At 47.9% G+C, this 17,144-nt stretch overlaps 1 protein-coding gene across 3 annotated transcripts in view; it reads right to left on the bottom strand.

Moving 5' to 3' along the window:
* The window catches only part of ITPKB (inositol-trisphosphate 3-kinase B), a 104,091-nt gene extending 90,010 nt beyond the window's left edge, over positions 1–14,081 (bottom strand). Inside the window, exons 1-3 of one of the 3 annotated variants that reach the window (XM_043484551.1) lie at positions 13,783–14,081; positions 10,306–12,433; positions 7,755–8,283 (exon numbers count right to left, since the gene is read on the bottom strand). In XM_043484551.1, the coding sequence (XP_043340486.1) occupies positions 8,257–8,283; positions 10,306–12,219 (1,941 nt within the window). In that variant the 5' untranslated portion in view covers positions 12,220–12,433; positions 13,783–14,081 and the 3' untranslated portion in view covers positions 7,755–8,256. Of the gene's footprint in view, positions 1–7,754; positions 8,284–10,305; positions 12,434–12,903; positions 13,133–13,782 lie in introns of those variants that run through there. The other 2 variants (XM_043484549.1, XM_043484550.1) reach the window with 2 other exon arrangements.
* Between the last annotated feature and the right edge of the window lie 3,063 nt (positions 14,082–17,144).

Below are 17,144 nucleotides of genomic sequence, written 5' to 3'. Positions count from 1 at the left end.
CCACCATTTGGTACTGGAAAAATCAATGCCCCCATTAAGCATCCCTGGACTCCAGATGGAGTTGTGGTCCGCTTTCAGTTATTCAGGAGCTGACAGCCCTGCTCCAGGTACATCAGACCCCTGCTCTATCGCCAGCCGTTCCTCGTGTCCATGACATTAGCAGGATTAGCAAACCACAGAAGCATAAAGTGCACTGGCCGCGATGGCCACTCAGGCAGGAAGAGGCTCTACTGAGCAGCTGCAGTGGAACCAGGATGCAATTCCGAGTGTCTGCTCATCCCTGCTCCCCAGCCCCACCGTCACGCCCATGTCAGAACTGGCTCTTGCTATCAACATAAAGGTTGTCTCTGACATAGTCCTTAGCAATTTCTCCTCCAGCAACACAGATGTGGGCGTATCTTGCATTGGTACAGTGCTTGCCCTCATCCACCCACTTTTGGAAAGATTTAAAAAACAACATCACATTTCTACACCTGAAAGTAATATGATACTGTAAGGTAACTATATGTCAACTTTAAAAAATAATACAGATCATTGTTTATGAAAAAAACAAGTATACGTAAGAGTATGCATGACAGAAATGAGTACTGGAGAAATAAGGAGAAAACTTGGGGGGAAAAGCAACATCATAGTATTCATAATAAAAAACTTAGGCGGGAAAGCATACACTCTCAAAATGACTCTACAAACACAATGTCATTTGAGACTCACAAAGACCACATGAGATTGGAAGATGATCGATATACCCATTTTACAAATGACGTCACCAAACCCAAAGAAGCCAAGGACTGAATCTGAGCGTCCTAGTCTTTCCAGAACACTGCACTCCTGGAGCAAGACCTTCTTAGAGAACGTCTTGTGTGTCCTAAATTACTGGAATTAGCTAAATGCTGAATACTAATGAGTACTTAATGCCGTGACAAAGATGATGACAACGGTGAAGAGGAGGAAAAGGTTTCGATGGTCTCATACAGACTAAAATATCCAGTTACAACACATTCAAAATGTCCCATACGTCAGCACATTTTTCTACCTGTAAGGATTTTCCAGAAGTCTCTCAAACCAGTGTCTTCCCAACCTCCCAGCTTGAACACACAGCAACCCATTTTCCTATGCTTGGGTCAGCAACCTGGGTCTCAGGATCTGCCGTCCCAACAAAACGTCCTAGCCATTTCTTAAGAGCCATTTCTTAAGCTACTGGCTGCGGTTGGATTTTCCACTTGACATTGTTAACAGATTAAGCTGTTTATCTCATTGTCATACACAGGCCTTTTCAGTTTCCTGCTAATAGATTCAGGTTAGATAAGGATTACAGAAGTGATACTCCCCGAGTACCTCTCTGTACCCCAGCCGGTATCCTTTCCCCAAAGTTATGAGGTGTGTTTTCTTTTTTTTTTTTTTTTTGAGGTGTATTTTCTTAAACCTACTCTTCAGATAGCTAACTTGCAAAAAGAAAACCTTACACACCCATGCATGGCAGAGGACTAGCCAATCACCAGATGCTACACAACTGTGGAAGAAGCACTTAACACGAGATCCTGCTGAATTATACATTTTACGACTCAGTCATCAATTGCCATAGAGAAGAAGAAAACAAATTGAGCTGAGCCTGGAAAGAATGTCAGCGAAACTGGAAAAACACTCGCTGGGAACTGCCTGGGGGTGCAGGGACCTCCCCAGTAACTGCTGGGGTCCCACAAACTCACAGCATACCAAGAGAGATTGCGGGGTGAGCTGGTGGATGGCTGGTCACCGGGGAACCAAATCCCTCCATTCTGAGGCACGCTGAAGACTCCCCATAGTGAATGAAAACATTAAGCGCTGTTAATATAAAATGTATTACAGCTTCTTCTTGGGAAACAGTACAGTTTATTCATCCTGATTAAATGGATGGTGGGGGGAGTAGGAAGCAGAGGACCCATTGAGACGGGTAAAGAAAGAAAACTGCTGTCACATTTCCAAAAGCCCAAAGCAAAAGTACCTCGTTCCTGCCTTCTGGACTCATTAAGATCAGTTTTATAAACATGCACAAACGGACCAGGTCCTGCCTGGCCAAGGAAAGGGCTTACCCTGCATCATAATGCTTATATCATCTCTGGGTTGTTGTTGTTCAGTTGCTAAGTCGTGTCTGCCTCTTTTGCGACACCATGGACTGCAGCCACCAGGCACCTGTGTCCATGGTTGGCATTTCCCAGTCAAGAATACCAGGGTGGGTTGCCATTTCCTTCTCCAGGGGATCTTCCTTTTCCAGGGATGGAACCCGTGTCTCCTGCATTGGCAGGCGGATTCTTTACCACTGAGCCACCAGGGAAGCCCCATCTCTGGGTTAGGCAAACCCTAATTTTAGTTACCAGGTCAATGGAAATGATCTCAATGCCTTTGTTTGACATGCTGCATCATTTTATTTTCCCTTTCCACCCAGAACCTTACCACAAAGGTAAAAAGCTAGACTAACAGAATAATAGTGACTTTCAAGAGGGTGGGATCTCTTCAGTCCAATATTTGTCACCACCAGATCAAATGAGTTTTTTTTCTACTTATTCTACAATGGGAAAATAAAAATGTATCCTCCCCCTCCATGTTCCACCCCTCCCCCTTTAAATCCTACATAAATATGAACTGCAAAGATTCATTCTGCTTGCTTACTGTCAGTACCTCCTCCTTTTTGGTTACTTATAAAACTTAACAGCTGGTTTGGAGCAAAACAGAAGAAAAATTTTTGGCAAATTAAACATGTAGTACTGGCTAGTGGCCTGAAGAGATATCTTTTGTTGAATGGGTTTCTATTAAGTAATATCAAGTCAGTAAAATGCCCAAGTAAAACCCAACAGAGGGGAAAGATCAGATCTCCAAGAATGAATTCTTAATGAAACTGTTTTAGAAACACTCCAGACAAGTTAGTCAAAAGCCTGCGTGTTGGCTTACCAGTGAAATGATGATCATACGTCATTCCTCATCAGAGAAAGCTTGGAGGGCCCTGCCTTCCAGTGAGATTCATCAGAGTGGTCTTCCCTGCTCAGACATTCCGGGAGATCTTGTTCCCTGAGACCTGTGCTGGTCTTTAATCCCCAACCCCATCACCGAATCAAAGGAAACTACACTAGAAGACAGAGGCAGAAGGTAAGACCAGCCTTCTCACTCTTCTATGAACTCCACTTCAAGAAGCTGCTGTGGTCCCACAGTAGCATGTGAATACACACAGAGAGTGTGAAGTTGCTCAGTCGTGTCCGACTCTTTGCCATCCCATGGACTGTAGCCTACCAGGCTCCTCCGTCCATGGAATTTTCCAGGCAAGATTACTGGAGCGGGTTGCCATTTCCTTCTTCAGGGAATCTTCCCAACCTAGGGATCGAACCCAGGTCTCTTGTCTCCTGCAGACACTTTACCATCTGAGCCACCAGGGAAGTCTGGTGAATTCACAAGTAGACTGTAAACACTGGGTTTTGAGAAATCAATTTCAATCTAGCCTTATTGGGTGAGGCAGAATCATTTTCTAGGATTGTACTGGGTGAATGTAGTACCTAAACAAAATCTTAAGCTGCTACCAAGCATTTCTTCCAAGAGGCCCAGTGGATTTTCCAGACAATACTACTCAAGATGTCTCCTAACTCCACCCCCACTAACGTTACCTGAGCCTCTACTACATTCCGGGAACCATCTAAGGCACTTTCAAATCACGGCACCCCTGAATTCTCATCCCCTACCCTGCAAGGTCAGGCCTCCTCTCCCCATTTGTCAGAGGGTTTGCAGGCACATGCGTTCTTGGATTTCACCCAGTTCTCTGAAACCTCAGTCAGGCACCCCTACTCCTGTGGCAGAAAGGTCTCGGGAATGAACAATGAGCTTGCCTTCACTGTTCTTTCCCCCCTTTCCTTGTCCCTCCTCTTGCAGATGACTCAACAGTTCTTCTTCAGGGAGACAATGCAGAAGAGCCACTGTCTGTCATTCATGCATTTATCCATCCCATTAACCAACATTTTAAAAACATGTCCTATGTTTAAAGCCAAGGTGGATCTTCCCAGGTGAGTAAGGAGTCTATCCACTAATGAAGTTTCATAAGTGAAAAGAAAAATGTAAACCTGACTGTATTGAATACTCTCTGGCCTAACCTTTCTCATCTGTAAAACGTGGATATTGGAGGAAAGGAGCTCTAAAGCCTATCCCAGAGTCAGATTTATATTATGATAATTATGCAGGTCATAGAAAAAGTTTTGTTATTTTTTTAAATTCTAAGAACAGAGGCCTACCTTCCTAATGAGATCATATTTATACATATATTGTCTTTTAGCCCAGGAGAACTGAATTGTCTTTAAAATAATAATTCACCTCTGGAAAAATGAATGCCCAGGTATCTGGTGGGACCACAATGAGAGAGTTGAGGGCACAACTACAGCAAGATGAGTTTGACTTCAGGGTCATAGGACCAGGTTGGTAGATTCTTCCAGCGCCCCCAGTGGCCTCCACAGTCAAGCAGACTGGACCCATTGGTTTGAGGGAATGCTATAAGGCTGAGTGTTTCTATGTTGTTGAGGTCACCTATAGCGCCACAATCCTTAGTTAACTAAGTTAACAGTATGCAACCACGGAATGACACACAGTCTCAGGAGAACTGGACTTACAAAATCCCAAATATTCCAATGAGACAATGGCCACTGGCACTCTAAATGGCTTTTCATGTTACCAACAAGTTCACGGTTGGGTTTGCTGTGATTTTGTAAACAATGAGCTCCCCGATTCATGAAAAATAAATCATTCACAATGTCAATTCCACCTAGTAAGGAAAAAATAATTACAAGACACATTTGTCATGGACAGGGGGACACGACATACATAACCTACCATGCCTGTATTTCGTCTCTTAACAAAACCCATAGATGGGAATTCTCTGACAGTCCCATGGTTAAGACTTTGCCTTCCAATGCAGGGGATGCAGGTTCGACCCCTAGTCCAAAAGCTAAGATCCCACAAAGCTTCCAGCCAAAAAACCAAAACATAAAACAGAAGCAGTATTGTAACAAATTGAATAAAGATTAAAAAAAAAAATCTATAGACCCTTCCATGCTGAGGGTGTGCCCACAGCACAACATAGAAGAGTTCATGAGTTAATCCCGAATCTCTGATTATCTGAAGTCTACAAAGTTTGTTCAACCAAGACATAAAATTATTTCCATTAACTGCTTTAAATTCTACCTTTAGATAACTAAATTGAAACCTCACAAAATAAAATAAGCCTAAACAATGTTATCAATGCTCCTAGGAATATAAATAAACTACAGAGGACTAATCTAATCTGTAACTACATTTACCTGGTATGTGCCAACAAAAATCAGAAAAGGGACTCAGTAGTAACTCATCACTAAAAACAAAAATTCTGAAAATGCTTTATGTAACACCTGAAATACATTTCTCTAAAAGCACAAACTGTCCAGTTTAATGTTGGAGGTTTTTTGTTGTTGTTGTTAAACTTAAAAGCCTGGTAAATCTTGAGGTGTGTTTCTGTGATGCCTAAATACCCATCTCTGTTTCTCTCTGTCCCACCTTTACTTGAAGGATTTTAAGCTGGATGAATTATACTTTCATCTTTGATAAAATGAGTTCTTTGAAGTGATATTTTGGCTCTGCATAGGCAAAGCCTCAATTTCCAAACTTAAATATCTGAGGAGGCCAAAGCCCTCAGATAACAGGATGCATTTTTCACTTTTCAGGTTAGCATGCTGGCATCCTACCAGCACAGCCTCTAATATCAGTCTAATCATTAACAAGAATCTTGGGTATAGTGCAGATTTATTTTGATGAGGCTTTTTCAATGTGAAATTATAAAGAACCACTCTTCCAGGTAAGAGAAGCAAGAGAAACAGATCAATGAATGGGTCTGAAAGGAAAGCACACAGTCTGTTTCAGACTCAACTGCCTGAAGTCCACATCACAGAAATCTTGTCACTTTTCCAGACACTCTGATACCTATTTCATAAACAGCAGGTTTTGAATCCAATCTCTAAAATTACATAGTCACACAGAGTTAAAACTCCACAGGTCCCCGTGAGATCATTCTCAAGCAGAGTGCCTATTTTAAAAGGAGGAATCTGAGCCAGAGCTGCAGTCTTTAGGTTCCTTTGCCTCTCTGAGTCTTGGTCTCCTCCCTAAACAGATCAGGGTAACAGTCAGAACCTCACATAAATGACTTGGGGTTCTCTCAGATCTGAAAGGTCCTCACCCTTTCCAGAAAGACCCTTGCCACATACCTGAGGTGGAAGGGTGCCCCATCTTAGGAAAACAACATATGTAACCTGAACTCTTTACCCCATAAATCTGGGCCTTCAATATTCTCTTCCAGAATTTTCCACTTAAAAGAACTTACCACTAGATTCATTTTCCCCCCAAAGATCCCTCTAAGACTTTTAAATTTTAATTGGAAAAATTTCACACTTTTAAAAACCACATAAAACCATTTTAAAATGTTCAAATTTTTTACCATGTATATTAGTTTGCTTTTTGAACCTGAAAAAAAAAGACAACAAAACTAGTTAACACAAAAAAAAGTAAAGGAAACAAAATTTCAAAGGCCCTGAAAAAGTAGTAAGCACCAAGAAGGCAAAGATTTTGTATTATACTCCTTTATATGCCCCCCAGATAATCAGACCAACATTTCGTTTTCGTTATTGTGCACATGACTGATAGTATGATTTTGGAATAAATCAATAAAAAACTATTTTTTAAAGTAAAAAGCATGCTTTCTTAATTTAGTGCTTTAAACCTGGCATTTCAATGGCCCACTTACTTTTAAATGGATTAACAGAAGGAAGTCAAGAACTGTTGATTAATTTCTAGTTGCCTTAAAGAACAAGCGAAAACACCATTCTTCCTCAGGGCAATTCACTTCTCTTCTGATCTCAGAAAACAGTAAATGCGAACATGCCTGAATTTAAGCCATTGAACACAAAGCACGTACGACAACTACTTCTGAGCAAATTTCAAGCGTCTGATCCTTTCTAAACAGACACACAGGTGCAAAAATTTGGAACATTCTATTTCCGAGACAAGCATATCTGTCAGGCTCCTCTGAAGCCTGAAGCCCAGGAAAGGCCTCAAGCACTTTGCATGTTTCTGAGGGTGTCTTTACAGCTCCTACCCAGGGAAGCAAATGAGCAGAGAAGGTTCTCACCACACACCCGTTCAGTAAAAAGGCCTCTGCTAATTTGCATCATCTAAATGGCTAAAGAAGTTTCAGAGTGTGTTTCCAAACGACTTGCTTTTCACTTTGTTTTTAAGTACAAGGACGTCTTCGAATCCCCCTGAACCGAAAGCTCGGGCTTCTCACAGGCAGGGAGAAGGCAGAGAAGCCAGAGAGCAGGAGAGCTAACCTGGCAGGCAGGCTCCAGGCTTTGCGGGACTGTCACCTCCACCGGCAGACATGTCACACACAGTCACCCCTCACACGCGTCACACACAGTCACCCCTCACACACAATGTCACAGTCAACCCTCACACACGTCACACACAGTCACCCCTCACACGCGTCACACACAGTCACCCCTCACGCACAATGTCAGTCACCCCTCACGCACAATGTCACAGTCAACCCTCACACACGTCACACAGTCACCCCTCACACACGTCACAGTCACCCCTCACGCACAATGTCAGTCAACCCTCACACACGTCACACACAGTCACCCCTCATGCACAATGTCAGTCAACCCTCACACACGTCACACACAGTCACCCCTCATGCACAATGTCACACAGTCACCCCTCACACGCATCACAGTCACCCCCACACACATCACACACAGTCACCCCCCCACACACAACATCACACACAGTCACCCCTCACATATAACGTCACACACAGTCACCCCTCCACAAAAGCATGAGAAGGTTTAACTCTGTGGAAGGGCAGGGTGGCACAAAAAAGATGATCTCAGCATGGGTCTGAGGGCCAGGGGTTGGTTGTGTGACCGCCAGGCTGAACACTCAAGTTTCCCACCTGTGCGTCCCAGTCGGGTGTTGGGAGTGTGTGTGGGCATGTGTGTGCCCCTGAGTGAAGGGCAGCAGTGTAGACAGAAGCAGCACAGTCCAGAGACGGGGACTGAGTGTTGACTGAACCTCAAACAGCACCAGCTCAGGTTTTGTCTGTAAAACACTGAACAGCCCAGCCGAGAGGCCCAGTCAATCAAGTTGTCTGGCCTTCTGTAGACAAAATATCCATCTCAGGTAATCAAGTGATTTTTGACCCAAGGAACAGATGTTGCGGTGTCACTGATAAGGCTCCACCATAACAATCTGTACAAAAAAAGAAAACTGAGTTTATCACTCAACCAAAAACTCAAAAGTCCCTAGGATCCCATAATTTCCAGCTGGCTACCCACCCTTCCCTCCCTCCACCGCCCCCCCCAACTCACCCTCAGCCTCATGTGATTCAGAAAACGAGGCTGGCGGGGGATTTTTTTCCCTGGCCCTATTCTGTGGGTGTCTGAAACCTTATTTAAAGGAGGGAGGTAAGCTGGACAGCCAGCAGGCCTCATTTCCACCTCTGGACCTGTTCGCTAACTTGACACCACTCAACCCTCTGGTTTCTCAGCTGGCATCCCTCTGGCAAATGAAAAAAAAAATAAAGAAAATGATCACCTGTCATTATTTATCTCCCCTTTAACTCGCTTCCAGACAAGAGCCCTTTTCAAACATCAAGACACACAAAATACTTTGAGAGCCAGCCAATAGGAGCTGCTAATCCACCACTAGAAAGGGCAAATGGAAAGTTGGAGAACAAGTGAAAAAAAACTTGGCTGCGCCGGCTATGCTTCAGGGTTTAAAAAGCCAAAGAGAGGAGAAGAACAGAGGACCATCTCATGGGCCTTTAATTGTGGGCAAGAGGGCAGAGAAATCTGGGCCATACCTTCAATGAGAAGCATATTCCACCTTCCCTTTACCACCATCCCCTTCCAGGTGAACCATCCCTCCTCTAAATAATGTGTCCATGTCAGATGCCCTGTGCTGGCCACAAAATGCCAGGGTGATGGGGACCACATTTTGCATATACATTTGCCCCCCTACCATCAGCAGAAAGCCGAGTCTCATGAAAAGAAACGCTTGGTCTTCTAAGATTCAGACTGTGATTTCTGAAGTGGGAGTGTGATAGAAATATGCTTCAGAGTCCAAAATACCTTAGAAAAGAATGTAACGTAGAAATATAAAGTTCTCAGCTGCTGTGGCTTAACATATTGAGTGAATAGTACATGATATTCAAGATTAAGTCGGAAGACTACCCACTAAAATAAAAATGCAGACTTTCCCCCAAGGTAGCACAAGAACCCCCTCACACACTGAACTAGGAAATTCCCCAGACTCTGGAAAAGCTTAGAGAAAGTCCAGACCTTTTCAGAAGCGCTAGCTTCAACTCTTACGTCTTCCGTACGATGCTCTGATCCTCCTAAGAGTGAAAACAGCCTAGCACTGAGATAAACCGTGTACAGAAATAAACCCCTGTCTACCGCCATAGCCAGAACATGTCAGTGTGCTCAATCACAACAGATGCACTTAGAACTGTACTTGAAATGTACCTGTACCAGACAATAAGCATGTCCATGAAGAGGTATATACCCTAGGGGGTATCACCCAGGTGCTTATCTCAGACAATTCAACCTACTGTAATGTTCTGTCATTAAACAAACTTACCTCAAAGCATGGTTTTCATTTTAAATCATACAGCAAACTGTATCTTACTTCTGTTGGCCCCACAAATATTGCAACATCCTGACAATTTACTGAGATGAGGTGGTTCTTCACCCAGTAGACACAGCCATTATCTACAGGTTTCAGGGACCTGTCACAGAATCACATCACTCATTTTCCTGGCCTATTAGTACAGGCTGAGTTAATTTCTGACGTCCTTGTCAGTTTCCCTTCTGCCTAAATGAATCACAGAATTAAAGTGTTTCACCTGATCAGACAAAAGCTACAGCTCTGTTCTCTATCTCTGGAGATTAATCAGGAAGCCTTTGGGAACACTCATAAATATGATCTCCCTAAGAAGTGACTGGTGATCTACCAGAGGTACCTTTAAAAATGTCTTTTAAGATGTACATGGAAATAATAACAGAAGTGACTCCAATTTGCTGTCCAAGCTACAAAGTGCAGGGCCAGGGCCTAGGCGCCTCCCCAGGAAATACACCTGGAGAGAATTACAGGTTGGGAGTGCCCCAGGGCCCTGGTCAGGGTCTTCCCAACTCAGTAGAAAGTAAGAAAAAGGGACACACGGGCATGAAAGCAGCACAAGTTCTAGAAAAATCTCAAGGCAAGACATACCACTCTGGGCTTCTGCTGGTCCAGGGTATGCAGGAAGGCAGAGTTGGGGTCCAGGCAGCGCTCAGGGTCACTGGAGATGTCCTCCTCCGAGTCCTCATAGGAGGAGGAGAAGCCAGTGGAGGAGGCAGAGGAAGAGGAGAGTTTCCTCAGTGGCAGGCTGCCCCGAGGGCTTCCCTGCGCCTCCTCCAAGGCCCTGTCCTCCTGGGCATCCGCGTCTGTACCCATGTCTGTGATGATGACGGCAGGGATGCTGTTTCGGCCGCAGGCCTCTCCCAGGGAAGGCTTGTCCTTCTGTGCTGGGGAGAGCCGCTCTGGGCTGAGGTGGGCTTCTCTGCCCTGTGGCTGGCCTCCCCAAGTCCCCTTGGATTGCACCGCTGTGCCACACGTCCAGGCCAGACAGGCTTCTTCCATGGGGCCCAGCCAAACCCTGGAGCTCCCAGGCTGCACGCCCACCGTGTCCCCAGGAAAGTACTGGGGTTCTTTCAGTTCTTTTGCTGCTTCACAGCGGGGCAAAGGCTCCAGCATTCCGCCAGAGGAAACTCCAGCCTCCACCTCCGGGGTCCCTTGTTGTGCTGAGCAGCTGCCCCCAAGCAAGCCCAGCGTCGCAGACCCTTCATCCACTCTGTTAGAGGCCGGCGGTGCCCCCCTGACCACTAGGGCCCCACTCTGTGTCCCCTCAGAGCCTCTGGAACCCTGCCTGAACCAGGTCGGAGCTTCAGAGAGCTCTGCCGGACACTGCACGTTCCCAGCCCTCTCCTCCGGCCTCAGGTCCGCCGCAGGCGCCCCGGAGCCCGGCATGCCACCGGACAGCGTTCCTCTCCCCACCTTCCCAGGGGGCTCTCCGCGGCGGGGTCCGCCCCTCTCTGGGGCGAGGCTTGTCTCACTGCCAAGAGACTGCCCCTGACTCTGGGCCAGGACCTCCAGGGGGTGAGCACCCCCAAGTTCACGGGCCCTCTCAGACGGCTCAACGAGGGCAAGGTCGTGTGGATGCTGTGGAACGGTGGATGTGGCTCGAGCTGCCACATCTGTGTCCACGCTTAAGTTCACTCTGACCAGTCCCAACGAGGGAGCTTGGGAGTTCTGAGTTCCCAACGGAGGAGACCCCCTCTTATCAACTTCCATGGCAGTGGGTGAGCCACAGTGGGGTCTGGCAGGGAGCACCTTCTCCATTCTCTCCGAAGCGCTGGGACCCTGAGCCCCTGATCCTGACGACGCCGAAGGGCGGAGAAAAGGTGCCACTACTCCCTCCATGTCCTTGGAGAGGCGGACGCTGGGCGTGCCTCCTCTTCTCCCGGATTCGAGCTCGGAGGTCTCCGGACATTGTTCCCCCCAGGACTTGGTCCTCCGCTCCTCACTCTGAACCATGACCCTTCCTGGGGGCTGACTGACGCTGCGCAAGGGGCACGGGGAGGGTGAACGAGCCCTGCCCAGACGCGGGCTGCGGGGCGGCTGCGTGGCGGAGCTTTGCGCCTGGATGTGCGCCTCGAACATGCCCACTTTCTGGTTCACCTGCACGTTCTGCAGCTCACGCTGCAGGATTCGAAGCTTCCTCTTGGCCTCCTCCGGCCCGGGCGGGGAGAGGGTACCGGCGGTCACCACCTGCTGCCCTTCCCCTCTTAGACGGCCGGCCCAGCCCGGACTGCCCACGCTGCTGCCGCTGCTGCTATTCAGCCTGCGCCGGCCACTCCGCCAGCCCGGGGGGCTCCCGGGGTCCTCCGGTGACAACGACTCAGCTGGGGGGAAGAGGAAAGAGGAGCCACTCCCGGGGCTGAAAACGCTGCCGGGGCTCAACACGGCCCTCCCTGGCGGCGGGGGCGTCTCGTTGCTGCTGGACCGAGGGCCGCCGCCGCTCTTCACCTGGTTGGCGCTATTCATGATCACCAGGCTGTTGAGGGCATAGCAGTACATGGCCATAGTACTGGGTCCTGCGCGCTGCCCGCCGCCGCCGCTCCCGTTCCGGCTCTGCCGCCGGCGTCTCCTCCTCCCGCGGCTCTAGGCTCCCGGCTCAGCCCCGGAGGCCCGGCGGCAGCTGCTCCGCGCGCAGATGGGGCGGCATGGCCTGGGCGGCGGGCGGGGGACAAGACAGCGTGCTCAGCCCCCGCCCAGAGGTCCATAAACAACAGCGCCGCTGTGAAGATACAAGGAAACAAGTCAGGACCCCAGAAAGAGGGTGTGGGGGACGGCTAGGGGATTAGGACGGTCCCCGGCCAGCGGAACCCCAATCTGTCGGGGATCCGGTGCCACTGGATGTCTTATCTACAGGGGCAGTGCGGCACGGCTAGGACACAAACCTGGGGGGGGGCCCGCCTCGGTCGCCAGCGCGGTGGTGATGTGATGCGCTGTGTGTGATACGCTTGAAGGTCCCTTCCAATTTCAAACGCTAAGAGTTGTCTCCAGAGCCACGCGGGACGGGCGGGGAACGATGTACAACTACTTGAATGCTATGTGCGGGGCGCGGCAGATTCTGAGCTTTCTGAGAGTGAGGACACCCTCTCCACCGTCTCGGGGTCTCCTCGGCTTTGCAAACACTGGCTATACCGGGTATAACGGGACAGCTTTCCGCCTCCTCCCTCCCCCCCTCCCGCCCCCCCACCCCACCTTGGGCTTCAGGATGTCCTCGCTCCACCCTCTCCTGGCCATCAGGGACCGACTCGGAGGAAAGCTGATGTGAACCTGCTTTGCCCGGCCGCTGCTTGTGCCCGGGTCTGGGGCGACCCCTGCTTGCCTGCCGTTTACCTTCCTGACCCTGGCCTTGATGCTGTGTCCCTCGGCCTACGACGGCCTAGGCGCTCGGCAGGGCGGCAGCCGAGGCATTTTAAGCACTGGCTTTGTCGCCAGTCCCCAAACAAGTGTGTTTTGTGAGTGTGGGCGCGTCTGCGCGCGCCCGGTGTCGAGGCGCTGCGCGTCCCCTGTACCGGAACCAATACTGCCGCCCCCCACCCCCACCCCGCCGTCTCCCCAGTGGAGGGGCGTGTGTGTGTGTACGCGCGCGCACGCGTGGGGACAACGAGTCCGCGCTCCACACTCATCCCGTGCCCGAGGACGCGGCTGCCTCTGCGGGCTTCGGGACTCGCGCCCACACCGATGGGTGTGCGTTGCTGCAGCAGGGCTGGAGCCCCGGCTCTGCAAACCTCCCGGGGTCCCGCTCTAAGCCTCGAGGCCGCGCGGCCGAGAGCAGGGCTTCTCCGCATCCAGGGCACCCTCGCCCGGCGCCAAGCCGGCCGCCCGGCGGCCCGAGCCCGCGGATGCCTGCAGCGCGCCGGGGGAGGCGGCGGAGAGCCAGCGGTCCGGAAGAGCAGAAGAGACGGCGAAAACTCGCCTCCCCCTCCTCTGCACGCCGCCCTCCCCTTGCCCATCTCCCCGGCCCACCTCTCCGCGCTTTTTCGGATCCCAGATTCCTCAGATTCGCTCCAGAGCAGACAGTGAGGGGAAAGAGGGTTCAGGAGGCGAGAGCCATTAAAAAGTCGCCAAGCTTACCTGCAGTTTCTCAGATTCCCGGGTCCTGTGCAGACTACATGACCCAGGGACGCAGACCTCGTAGGTGAAAGATGACTTTAAAAGTTTTTTTTTTAAAAAGCTCAGAAACGATTTCCTCACTTCGTTTGGAAGACAAAAAAAGGGGGAGTGGGAAAAGAAGAGAAACCGGTCGGCAGGGGCGGGAGATCCGGGCAGTGGCGACGCCGGCCGGCCCTGCACGCCCTTCTGGGCCGTGGAGATACTACCCTGTCAGTGTCTGCTCCCGGCTACTTCAGTGTTTGTTCAATGTGCGATTAAAAAAAAAAGTTGGGGCGGGGGGGTGGGGGATTGGGGGTGGAGGAGGGAGGAGGGAGAAAGGCGGGGGCTTGGGGGAGGAAAGCAGGAAGGAAGTTGTGAGCCTGTCTGGGGTTGAACTCAGCGGAACAAGTTTTTCTTTTCTTCTTTTTTTTTTTTTTTTTCTATTGCTTGGCAAGACCGAGGGAGGGAAACACTTTAAAAAAAAAAGTTTCCATTGTTAGCTAACAACAAAAAAAAAACCTTTTAACTTCTGCGGGTTAAAGATATACGATCCATTTTCCACCCCCTATATCGAGCCTCGCTGATGGCTAGCTTTATGAAACTTTTTTTTGAAAAATCTTCTTAATAAAGTTTGAGTGTGCATTTTAAGCAGAGCAAATCATGAGGACCTTTTTAAGCATTTTAAACGGGCTAAAGCCTCACGTAAACGGTTTGTGTTCTTGTACACAAATATGCAAATTCGAAGAAGGTACTTTGTGGGCACCTCCTTGCAGAGTTGCAGATTTTAAATGCATCACAGTTGTATTTTGGAAGACTGGTTGGGCTGTGAGCTGTTGATGGTTTTGCAGTGCAATTGCTAGTTGTATAAACATGCCTTTGCATTGCACATTTTTCTGTTATTAAATGCACTCAGCAAATGTGACATAGGCATATTTTTTGCATTTCATTCTCAAGCTTATTTTAAGAAGAAGGATAGTCCTGGAACTAAGAAGGCCTGGGACCCCTTGCTCAGTCTCCTGCAACTGGATCACTTTCCAAAGACATTTTCCCCCACCATTATCAAATACTACCCACCAGGGATATTACCCATTTAAGCTCTGGTGCTGCAAGGGTGTTTTGCATAATTCCCTAAATCCTAAACTATAGCATTTAGTGGAAAGAGGAAAAACCAGGCTGCCAGACTCAGGAAATGTAAAACACTAAAGCCTGAATCAGTCCTAATATTCCTATTAGTTATAATTTAGACAGAAATTTTGACTTTGCTTGTGGCAAACCTGTCTCTTGATTGTTACAAAAGCAGCCTGCTGCTCCATCAGGAAAGGACTCATCTTAAATCTGAAACCAAGAGATCTTCTAGCTAAGAATTCCCAGGAATGAGACAATGTTGAGTCCTACTTGTTTTTGGTTAAATTTATTGATTGATTGATTTTTTGCTGTGCTGGGTCTTAGTGGCTGTGAGCAGGCTTTCTCCAGTTGCTGTGTGCAGGCTTCTCATTGCAGTGACTTCTCTTGTTGCAGAGTGTGGTCTCCAGGGCGAGTGAGCTTCAGTAATTGTGGCATGGCTTAGTTGCCCAGGGGCATGTAAAATCTTCCCAGACCAGGGAATGAACTTGTGTCATGTGCATTGGAAGGCAGATTCTTAACCACTAGACCACCAGGGAAATATGAGTCCACTTGTTGCTGTGTTGAGAGCCTGAGTCCTTTCTCATCCCCTGTGTGAAGTGAGGTGAAGTGAAAGTCACTCAGTCCAGTCCGACTCTTTGCGACTCCAGGGACTATACAGTCCATGGAATTCTCCAGGCCAGAATACTATAGTGGATAGCCTTTTCCTTTTCCAGGTCCCATCCCTTATAGAAGTAAGAAGTGAAGTTGCTCAGTTGTGTCCGACTCTTTGCAACCCCATGGACCGTAGCCTACCAGGTTCCCCAGTCCATGGAATTTACCAGGCAAGAGTACTGGAGTGGGTTGCCATTTCCTTCTCCAGGTGATCTTCCCAACCCAGGGATTGAACCTGGGTCTCCCACATTACAGGCAGATGCTTTACCATCTGAGTCAGCAGGGAAGCCCACATCCCCTATGGGGCTAAATAAAAAGATCCCAGAGTTTATTCAGGTGTTGACTCAGGACTTGGGCAGTTGCTAAGGTATAGAAGTCAGCCCTACCCTTGTCCCTAATTCAGTTCCCTAGTGGCAAGAAACAGGAGCTTCCAGTTCTCAGGAGACCCATTCCATGGAGTTTATTTCTATCATGGGAGATGCAAACACCCATGTCAGTCAGGTGTTATGGTGGAAACAGCTGGAGGACCTAACAATGCATTCAGTGAACACAAAATCTTAGCTTTCCAGCCTCTGGGAACTCTCACTGTCACCTCACACACCAGATATCACTGACCTTCCCTAGAAATGAGAAATCCAGGCTTCCTGAATGTTCAATGAGCCTGAAGAGTTCTTGCTTAAAACGCAGCTAGCAACTGGTTAGGTGTGGCATGCTGAAGAAATTCCTGCCTTGGGCTGGCAGTAGAACTAAATGATCATTCTACCAGTCCAAAATTCTAACTGTGCCACTAAGGGTGACAGAGATGAGGGGAAAGATGGAGCAAAAGCCGTATCTGGAAGCCAGCGTGGTTGGCTTGCATCTTGAAGCAGAATCTAGTAGCCTCCCTTGATTTTACATGAACAAAGAAAAAAAGTTATATAGCACTTAGTACTTATTATTATCCAGGCACTGTTTTAAGTACATTATACATATTTACACATTTCAATCCTTATAACAATCCTATGAGATACATACTATTATTATCCTCATTTTATATGTGAAGAAATTAAAGCACAAAGTGGTAAGCAATTTGCCACATCTATTCAGTATTGTACTAGAGGTCCCAGTCAGTGCAACTAGATGAGAAAAAGAAGTAAAAGGCATCCAGATTTGAAAGAAAGGAGTAAAACTGTGTTGACTGACAATATGATTGCCTATGTAGACAGACTATCCTATGGAGGCTACAAAGAAGCTACTAGAACTAATAAGTGATTTTAACTTTTTAGTGTATTAGTTGCTAGGACTATTGTAACAAAGTGCCATAGATTGAGTGGCTTAGACAATAGAAATTTATTTTCTCATAATTCAGGAGGCAAGAAGTCTGAGATCAAAGTGTTAGTAGGTTTTGTTTCTTATAAGGCCTCTCTCCTTGGCTTTTAGATGGCTATTTTCCCGTATGCCTTCACATGTTCTTCTGTCTGTGTATCTGTGTTCTAATTTCCTCCTCTTGTAAAAACATCAGTCATATTGGATTAGGACCCACCTAATTTTAACTAAATTATCTCTTTAAGGGCCCTATCTCAAAATAT

This window comes from Cervus canadensis, chromosome 13, assembly GCF_019320065.1.
Source record: "Cervus canadensis isolate Bull #8, Minnesota chromosome 13, ASM1932006v1, whole genome shotgun sequence".
NCBI lineage: Eukaryota > Metazoa > Chordata > Mammalia > Artiodactyla > Cervidae > Cervus > Cervus canadensis.
This window is presented reverse-complemented; position numbering and strand designations above follow the sequence as displayed.